General features: G+C 41.4%; 1 protein-coding gene across 3 annotated transcripts in view; it reads right to left on the reverse strand.

Annotated features, from left to right (window-relative positions):
• RANBP9 (RAN binding protein 9) overlaps positions 1–9,971 on the reverse strand; it is an 86,901-nt gene extending 76,930 nt beyond the window's left edge. For all 3 annotated transcript variants that reach the window (XR_011965913.1, XM_072603859.1, XM_072603860.1), the window contains exon 1: positions 8,973–9,971. Coding sequence is in view for 2 of the 3 variants with exons in the window: in XM_072603859.1 (XP_072459960.1) it covers positions 8,973–9,546 (574 nt within the window). In the remaining variant the exon portion in view is untranslated. The remainder of the gene's footprint in view (positions 1–8,972) is intronic.
• Between the last annotated feature and the right edge of the window lie 328 nt (positions 9,972–10,299).

The following is a 10,299-nucleotide window of genomic DNA, read 5'->3' on the forward strand; positions in this document are numbered from 1 at the left end:
CGTATCGTCTCTCAGGCCTTCCATACTTCCTATCCGCCCACCCCTACCCACTCTCTTGGCTTTTTATTTTACTCAGAAAATAGAACATTTATCATGACTACCCTTCTCTTCAATTCAAAACTTCTAGACATTATTCCTCACTCACTCCTTCCCACCCACCATGCAGCCCCTACTACAAGGAAACCCATCTTACCAAGGCCAACCCTCTACATATGAACAGGCCCAACAAAAGCTCTAAATATCATCTGCTTCTGTCTTCTACCAATCATCCCATTCCTCTATCTTCAACTTCCATCTACTGATTTCTTCCCTATAGCTTCTAAACATGCCCAAGTCACCCATATACTTGAAAGCTCTTCACTAAAAGCTACTAGCCCCTCAAGCTATCACTCTAATGATAGTAAGTCTCTAGGTTTCACCAGATTGCCAAAGGGGCCCAAAACATAAAACATAAAATAGGTTAAGAAATTCTGCTATATACTCTCAGTAGCCTTATTTACAGTCAATTCACAAATCTGTTAATTCAGCTCTTCTCCTCCCCATCCCACCCCCACTCCCAAGTTCTACCCCAGCTTCACATCATCATACACCTACTGGATTTCCAACTTGATGTCCCAGAGATATCTCACAGTCAACATGTCCAAAACAAAATGTTTCTTTCTTTAGCTCTGGCTCTCACAGCTGTATTATTGCAACAGCCTCCTAATTAGACTTCCTGCCTCAAGTTACTTCCCACTCTAACCCATTCCCTACACAAAACTGCCAAAGTGCTTTTCCTGAAGTACAAATTTGACTACAGGACTCCCCCTCCAGTAGTTGCCTCCTAACTCTAGAATCCATAATAAATTCATCTACCTGGCTTTTAATGTCTTCCCCAATGACTGTGCATTCCTCCTCCCTATCCCTACTCCTCACCCTTCGATCCAGTCCAATCAGTCTTCTCTGTGTTACTCCACAGGGCCCTTTCTCCCTTTGCACTTGGCCATCCCTTTGTGCCTGTGCTGCTCTTTGCCCTCACCTGTTCCTCATGAAATCCTTCTCTTCCTTTAAGATGCAACTCAAGTACTACTTGATGCCCAACCTAATCCCAACTCTTTTCTCACCTTGTATTTACTGTAATGACTTTGTATTTTATCTACTATCTTTGCATTTATTCTGAATTCATTCATATTGTACTTCTTGTCTCTCCCAAAAGCATATAAGTCCCTTAAGACTGGAGGACATTTCATTCTTTGTATTCATAGCCCTAGCACCTGCACAGTTCCTGGCACAAAGCAGACATTTAATAAATACTTGTTGATTGACAACCAGTGCAAAGGCACCAAGATGTGAGATGAAACACTGCATACAGGAACAATGAAAAGGCTGGTTTATATTGATCATAACATGTGTGAAAAGGAGTAATCTGTAAAAACAACAGAATGGTAGGTTAGGACCAAATTGTGAATGTCAAGAAGAAGAATTTATACAAGGGTGGGGAATCAAATGGATTCATTCATAGGGCTACATTTGAGGGCCTAGAGGGCCACAAGTAGCCTCGAGGCTGCAGGTTCCCCACCTCTGGTTTAACCTAAGGCAATAAGAAGCCACTGGAGTTTATTGAAGTAGCAAAGTAACATAGTTGGAACTATGTTTAGGAAAAAAAATCACTTTGGCAGCTTAATGTTAATTCTGGTAAGGTTTCTTATGCGTATGGGAAAGACAGTGTACCAAAATATCTACCCAACCTGTTAGCTTGCTCCACTACCCTTTTATCCATCAGAAGGTAACACAACATTAAAATGCACTGTTCCACATACTTCCACAGAAGATGCTATCATTCCAGAAAAAATTATGTAGATAGTGTTGAAAGTCAACCAGTTCCATTTCACAACTAAAAATTTTAAGTGAGAATCAATAAACAGGTGGGGAATAAAAGAAAATAGATAATACAGCAAAAAAACCTACATTATTTTAGATTCGGCAATTTCTAAGGAAGAAAGGTTCTAATAAAATAGGTTTGTTGTAGTGTCATACCAAGTCTCAAGCTCCAAAACAGGCTTGAATATCACTAACTGGTCAGAAATATATAAAGAAACTGGTCAGGACACTGGAATAATTTGGTGCAGTTTTATACTTTTCAGATTGCTATATTTATAATGCCTCCTCTCATCTTAAAACATGTTCATAGAAAAGGATCCTGTACTCACTGGCTATGTGCCAACTGCTGCATAAAGCCTGGCCTGAATCTGATTCCAAAACCTGAGCTAAAAATAAACTAGAAGATCTGGAGATGGGTCAAGTAGGGCTTGGAAGTGGTATAGCAGCAACTGTCTTGATGAGTACAAGTTACCAGTCCTGCTCAGTGACCTCCAGATTGAAGTCTCACTCCTACCTTTCCTCATCCCACTCACTGAAGATAAAATGCAGAACTTTAATTGTTATTAATTTAGAACTAGTACACATCGCAAGGCATTAAGTCTTACTTCTTTCAAATGTCTTTAAAAACTTTCCTTTTACTAAATAAAGAATAAACTATCACTAGAAAAACATGAACAATACTTTGTGAAAAGTACTATTAATCTTATTTACTAAGAAAATCTTCCATAACTTTTAAGACAATCACATTTTGGCAGGACAGTACTTAAAATACAGACACAGATCAATATTTTTAACATTTAGATACCAAAGAGTTGCAAGTTTTGTTAGTTTAATTAAGAGACAGTCCCAATCTGCCTGTATACTGTTTAGGAAGACAGGAGAGAAATATATGCTACTTTTTTCCAAATACATTGGGAGAGGGGAGAATCTTAAATCTTCATTTTAATGTTTTGGACAATCTTATGGTCTGAGCCTTCTCATGAACAAACAAAAACAGAATATCATTAAAACCTAACAGTCTTTTAGATTCAGATATAATACCAGTCAAATCATGTGATCCTCAAACAAAATGTTGTTCAGTCATGTCTAACTCTTCGTAACCCCATATGGGGCTTTCTTGGCAAAGAAACTAGAGTGGTTAGCTATTTCCTTCTACAGTTCATTTTACAGATGAGGAAAGTGAGGCAAACAGGGTGAAGTGATTTGCCCACGGTCACACAGCTGGTGTCTAAGGCCAGATCTGAACTCAGGTCTTTCTGACTCCAGATCTGGTGCTCTATCCACTGTGCCACCTACCTGCCCAATAAATTATACATGGCAAAAACCTGATAAAATAGATAATCTATCTTCCAACACTACTGGTACAAGGGAAAGAGGTCTGGCTTTTTACCCTACCCTTGTTACTAACTATATGACTTCAGGAATATCAAACCTTCACCTCTTTTGGCCCCACAGGCCAATCTGTAAACTAGGAGAGTTAAACTAAATGACCTTTAAAGTCATTAGAGCTGCAAAAGCTCTAAAGCTATGATATTCTTTATTTTAGGGCTGCAAAACTCTCAACCTTCTCTCAGAGATCAACCCCACCCTAATTTTCCCATGTGCTATACTCTTGCCCCCAAAAAAGAATGGGTTTGTTGCTAGGTTGGTTTATTGTGTTGGTGTTGGGTGTGTGTTTGTGTGTGTGTGTGTTTAAGAGACTGGGGGGAGGAGAGTAATAGAACTAATGAAAAGAATGAGGGAGAATTCCAATCAGATGATGAAAAATTCTGAGAACCACTAATGGGTCACTGAAAATTCTATGTAATTCAGACTAAAAAAGCCAACCACTAATAATTTCCCAAGCTTAAAAGAAACCAAGCACTTAATAAAGCAAAGATATTTAAGTATTCAATACTTCAAAACTTTAATCTGAAATGCAAAAATAGCACCAAATAATAACCTTAAAATTTCTTTGTCATTTTCAGATTACAGCAAACTAATGCCTGGTCATAGCACTTGACAAGTTAATGTTCCTTCCTTATACTCCCACTGCATTCCTTAACCTAATCACAAAACTTATGTAAACTGGGTATCATGTTCATTTCAATGGTCTACAATGCACTAAAAACCTGGGGGTTTTTTTCCTAGAAAAGTTAAATTATATCCTCTAACAGCAAATGAAAGCTAGAAAAATATAAAATTCTTAATAGGCAATGATGAAAACTGTAACTGGCACTTTCATTCAGGGATCAGGAGACAAGAAATTTTTCTTCATCATACTTCTGTGTGGAGAAGGCAGGTGGTACTCCAAGAGAGACGGGAAAGTGTAGCCAATGTAGCAGAAATAGCAGCAGTTAAATATACTAAGGTTAAAGGAGCATGTAGCTGAAACTAGAAATAAGTTGGTTAGGGGATGGAGGATGAGGAAGGGAAGTGGCACAAAATACTGCAGTAGAGAAGTAGCCACTGTATAGTCCAGTTCTCTTCAAGAGGAACAACTTTGTAATCAGGTTCCAAAATAACATCTACCCATCTTTACTGTTACTTAACTCCAGAAGCCCTTGGCTACATGCCTTTCTAGATTTAAAAGAAAAAGCTGATCTGAATTTTCTTTGATTCTAAGCTTTGAAGGCTTTAGTCATAGGTCACATTATGAAATATTTTGAACTATTGTGAAATTCTCAACTCCAAATGGAATTTCACATAGGAGACAGTAATGTGAGGGAAGAAATACATGACCAAGGACAAAAAGGAAATTTTACCAAATTATTTCATTGAACAGAAATGGCTCTTAAAAGTTAAAGGTTCCTCAAATCTTACCTCCTAAAACAGTAAAGTTTCCTGTGAAAGGCAATGTGAACCTAGAAATCGTATTTCCACCCTTAAGTTCCAGACCTTTAGGGCTATGGAGAAAAAGGACAAGTTTGGCACTTCCAGGGAGGAGCATTTTATATACAAAGATAAAAACAAAATCCTTCCTTCAGTCTGTGGAATAACGAATAACTCCTCCCTATTCTCTCTTCATCAAGACATGACATCCTCCTACTGGATATCAAGCTTTTTCAAGCACTGATTATGTTTAAACCCATTATGTATACAACCACTCTGCTAAACATTTTTTCTTCTATTCTAGACTGACAAGAAGCAACAATGTTTAAAAACAGTTCTTAAAAAGTGTTACTAAATGACTGATTCAGAATGGATTTCCACTATGGGTATCTCATATGCAATCAATGTAGTTTTGAAAAGTGATCAATTTAACAGCACTTTACATTAACAAGGAAAGTTTACTAAAGAATCTTTGTATTGGAACCTTTTGTAAATCAATTTATTGTTCCCTCACTTAATTTCAGATTTTCTTGTGCAGAAATTTTTATACTGGACATAAAATAAATTCTATTATATATAAAGTTTATGTATGTATATGTATCTCACTTAAGTGTATATATATGTACACATGAATATGCATACATATATATACACACACACATATTTACACACACTTAAATGAGAGCTTTTCATAGGAAGAGTAAAATTTCATGAAAATTTTTTTTTTTTTAACATGGTGGTCCTTTGACCATAGGCTACACCCATTTTGAACCATGAAACGATTAAGCAATACTATCTAGTTCACCTTCCAGTTGTAAAGCAATGTTTAACAAAGGGAAAAACTTCTGTCCATTCAAGGAAAACTCATTTCACCCTTTTATCCATCTACAGTTGGGAAGCATTAAAGGGCTAAAAGGGGGGGGGGGGGGGAAGAAAAGCAATAAATTTAAGAAATATGGTCAAATGTCACTGACTCTTTTACAGAAGAAGTTTGTCCAACTATTTTCTAACATTTCCCTGCTTGGTCTTTGCCTGTGTTTCCTCTAGTGTGAAAATTCATTTTTCATAGTTCAGATTAATCTACGTATAAACTACCTCATTATTTATCACTTGAATAATATATAAGTTCATCGTGAAGCCATTCCCGTTTACCCACTGACTTTTTGACTAGTAATTGAGCTTTGAAAAAAGCTGATTTGGCACCAGAATTACTTCTCAAAAAGGGGGTGAAAGGAAAGTTTGGATTTCTTACCTTTCTATCACACTCCACTTCTTTGCTAACCTATTAACCAAAGCTAAAATCTTATTTCAGATTTTTAAAAGCATTTCTTTGCCTTTTTTAACCATATTAAATGTTACCTTAGGCCTGTCCTAAATAAGAGATCTAACATGAATTGACTATTTCATGGCTTCATATCACAGTCTTTCCAGGGCACTCTATTGACCAATTTGAGAAATTACCCTTGTGTGGGTAATATTTCTAGTAGATTGTTCTTTAAAGATCCCTCTATCATATTAGGTTTTTGGGGTTTGAAGCACTAAGGTGACATCCATAAAAAAAAAAAAAAAGTATGTTCCAGTCAAACTACAGGTAAGTAATAATTTGGAAAATATATACTTTAAAAATGGGGAGTTTAAAGTTTTGTTGGCTGAGAAAAGTTGAAAATGTATTTGTTTCTGACCTTTTCTGAAAGGCTAATTCAACACACAGCCTGTCAAATCTATCACTAATTATAAATGTTACAAAGAGTTGATTGAAATATAATAATCTTCAATTCTTAAGTGAAAGGATTTAGCACTACTCCTCAATCATCAATTAAGGGAATGTTATGCATAGGCCATATTTCTATAAAGATACAACCCCAGCAGTTAGTCACAGCCCCGGCAACGCAATCAACTTTGGAAAATAGTCTGGCATTGTTCAACATTAATCTCTCCAGTCACTGAAGTAATAGTTTTCAAATACACATGCCCAATCCTTGTTTATAAGACCAAGGTCTTAGGGCAGAATAAGAGAGCCACATGCTGGAAAAAAGTGTGATAACATCTTTTGGAATTTAGAAACATGCAAAACTATCCAAATGGTAGATGAAATTCCAGATAGAACAATACTAGGTTAAGTCAAGTATAACTACATCTTTCAATTTTTTTCTACATCTACATAAAAGGCTATTCTCTCTCAAACTATCACAACACTCCTGCATTATTCTCTTCTTTTGCTCCCAAGCAAAGCTGACTAGTTATACTTTACATTTTTTCATCCAGACTCATAACATAAAAATGACAAGCAGAAGAGGCAATAAAGGGGAGAAAGGATATGAGTAGAGGGAAGGGGAGAAGTAAAAGAAAAAGAAGGAGAGCAAGAAAATGGGGAGAGGGCAGAAGGGAATTCTGCATAGAAAAAAACCATAAACACCAAACATCAAAATGTAGTCTTCAAGAAACAGAGTTTGTACTTAACAAAAAGTGATGTTTCTAGAAAGTGGACCTTAGTACAGCACAGAAAAGATAATGTGGCCAACAGCTTAAAAAAGAGTGTAGTATTTTTGACATGTTGCTGACTTCACAAAACGCACATAAAATAATTCATTTTCATTATTCACTTTTAAAGTAGCTATTGAAATTGACTTAAACAATTAAGACCATATTTATGCCTAAGTTAAAGAAACTAAAGTCAATAAAAGTTCCTAGGATCTTTGCTTCATTGTACAGATGAGGAAGGTGAGGTCCGTGACGTGCTCAAGATCACATTAAATAATACAATCAAGAGTAATAGCTAAAATTAACTGACTCCAGTGGTTCTTTCCACCACACGACACTAAAACTGGTTTACATATATTTTTCCATTGACTGAAGTTTGTAATAAAAATGAGAATCTATCAAGTCCAACTTAGGAAACTTTTTTGGAAGTTATATCAAAGATAAAAACCATATCCACATAGCATAAAACCTCAGTAATAAAAATAGAAAGTTAAAAGTTTAACAACTAGTATATTATTCTGAAATTTTTAACAATGTAATTGTTTTAAATTGGCAATGCTGTCTAGAAGTGGCAAGAAAAAAATGAGGAAATCAATATTCAGCAACACCAGATTTAATGTATATGGGTCTTCTCAGTACAGCCAAATCATGCTAGCTATGTGCCTGTAGCCATTCTCCTTTATGATTAAACAGTAACTCATTTATCTAAGTCTGTCTCAAATTTCACCCTGTATACTTTAAAGATTTAACCACAAAGTTGTTTTTGCCCTCTATGTTCATCTGCCTAGGACTCCATCAAGACCCTCTCATTGCAGTCAATCAAAAAGAGGCTGTTTTGAACATGAAAGCTCTTATTTCAGGTCTTGGGCCTAAAACAGTATATTTGTTTCCAGATTTAATATTTATTGTTAGATGGATTTTTTTTAAAAAATAGGTCAGATTAATATATTTACTGTTCAGATTAACATAGCTGCTGTTTACTTTTCAGGGAATTTCAAGCCCTGTCTCCACACAATATGCAATTTTATTCACAGCTATTTTTTCAGAAAGCTTTGTTTTGAGAATGTCTGCTGACAGTCACAGAGATCTTGTAAATTAAAAGTATGTAATAGCAATATCAAGACATTAGCAAGTGTGAAATAATCTTGTTTCCACAACACTACCTCTATCTATATAAAAGTACAGATTACTTTAATGCTATTCCCCTTTCTACTACGTTTCAGTAGCCAAGATTTGTTTTTGTGGCTTCACCTTCCTGACACTTCCCTGTTGTGTCTGATGAAATACGTTGACTTCGAACTTGTGCCCTTGGTTCTTCCTTTTCTAAACAATTTCTGGCCTACTTTTCGGAAAAATCTTGCACTAAATAAACATCCATCTCCTTCGTGTTCCTGACCTCCATAGATAAGTGATTATACTTAAGATTCTTTTTATCCCTCCACCAAAAGAATTAAAGCGAGAATCCTGGGAGAACAATGTAACCACAACACAGAAGATAGAAGTTTGCTCTACTTTAAGAGAGATCAGAAAAGAGTTCTGTCCTGACATTGTTGCAAAAAATGTTTCCTTTCTGGATCCTTTCAAGGTGTCCTGTTACGGGTTCGAAGATTACTACATCTCTGCTCAGGATAATTATGCTCACTTTCCTTTCCCCAGGATCTTCCCAGTCCCTCGGATGCGGCCTGCCCCCACCTTTCTTTCCACCACCCTCCATCGCCGAATTTGAAACCCTTTGAAAACAAGTTCGGCAGCGAAAAAGCCTTTTAAAAACAAAAACACGGAAGTGGCGGGATTCCGGGTGGGGGGCCTAGGCCACTTACCTTTGTAGTGGACCCGCAGGTTGTTCTGCGAGAGGCCGATGTAGCTGAACTTGTCCTTCGGGCTCCACGAGCGAGGCAGCGGCGTCTCTTGCTCGTCCACCGCCGGGTAGAGACGCTTGAGCCGCCGCTGAAGCTCCTTCTCCTGCTCGTTCAGGGCCGGGTCCCCGTGGGGAAAGGGGGCCGGGGCGCTGCTCCCCGTGGCCACCGGCGGGGCCCCTCCGGCAGGGCTGGCAGCCGCCGAGATGCCGGGGGCCGGGGAAGCGGCGGCCGCGGCCGGAGGCGGGGGAGGCGGCGGCGGAGGCGGCGGCGGGGCCGCGGTGGCCGGGGGCGGCGGCGGAGGTGGCGGGTGCAGGAGCAGGGCGGCCGCCCCGGCCCCCACCCCGACGCCGCCGCCGCCGCTTCCTGCTGCCCCAGCCGGGGACGCGGCCGCGCCGGGGCCGACCGGAGAGGAGCCGGCACTAACGGGGGTGGGGGCTGGCAGGACGACCCCCGGGGCCGGAGCCACGGCCGGCAGCGGCTGCTGCTGCTGTTGTGGATGTGGATGCTGCTGCTGCTGCTGCTGCTGCCCGGACATCCCGATCCCGGCCGAGACTCACACCCCCGCCTCCGCCTCCTCCTCTTCTCCTTCTTCCTCCTCCGCTCTCCAGGGGCGCTGCCAGCACTGGCCCAGTCCGTCGGTCCGTCCGCCCGCCCCCACCCCCCCTCTCCCCGGAAGCAGGCGGCGGGCCCGCGCGCCTAGGGGTGAGCGCGGCGGTTGGGGGGCTCGTGGGGGAGGGGAAGCCGAGAAGACGCTGGGCTGAGAGCCGGGGATGGAGGAGCGGAGGGGGGGAGGTTGAGAGAAAGAACGTTGGCTCGAGCTGGGCAGTCGCGCGAGGCACGGAGACGGCCGAAGCGACGGAGGGAGATGGAGGGAGACGGAGGGCGGGCGGGGGGAGCGCGCGAGGGAACAGGCGGAGGAGGTCGGTGCTGCCGCCGCCGCTGCCGCTGCCGCTGTTAGCCTGCGGCGGACTCCGCCGGCGCAAGACGTAGCGCGCAGGCGGCGCTAGGCGAGAGAGGCGGGGAGAGGGGGGAGGGGCAGGGACGGAGGAACGGGGAGAGGGGCGGGGGGAGGGAGAGAGGGAGGAGAGAACGAGAGGGGGCGGGGAGGAACTGAAGGGAGGGCGCGCCGTAGGTCGGCCAAAGAGCGCGAGATCCCGGCGAGCTCGGCGGGCCTGGTCCCCGGAGGGTGGAGAAGCGGGGAGGGCTGCCGGAGGCGCTGCGGTCTGTGCGCGATGAGGGGGAGGGGGAGGAGGCGGTAGAGTGGCCTGGCAGCCAGTGCGCGCACGCG

This window comes from Notamacropus eugenii, chromosome 4, assembly GCF_028372415.1.
Source record: "Notamacropus eugenii isolate mMacEug1 chromosome 4, mMacEug1.pri_v2, whole genome shotgun sequence".
In the NCBI taxonomy this organism is placed as follows: Eukaryota; Metazoa; Chordata; class Mammalia; order Diprotodontia; family Macropodidae; genus Notamacropus; species Notamacropus eugenii.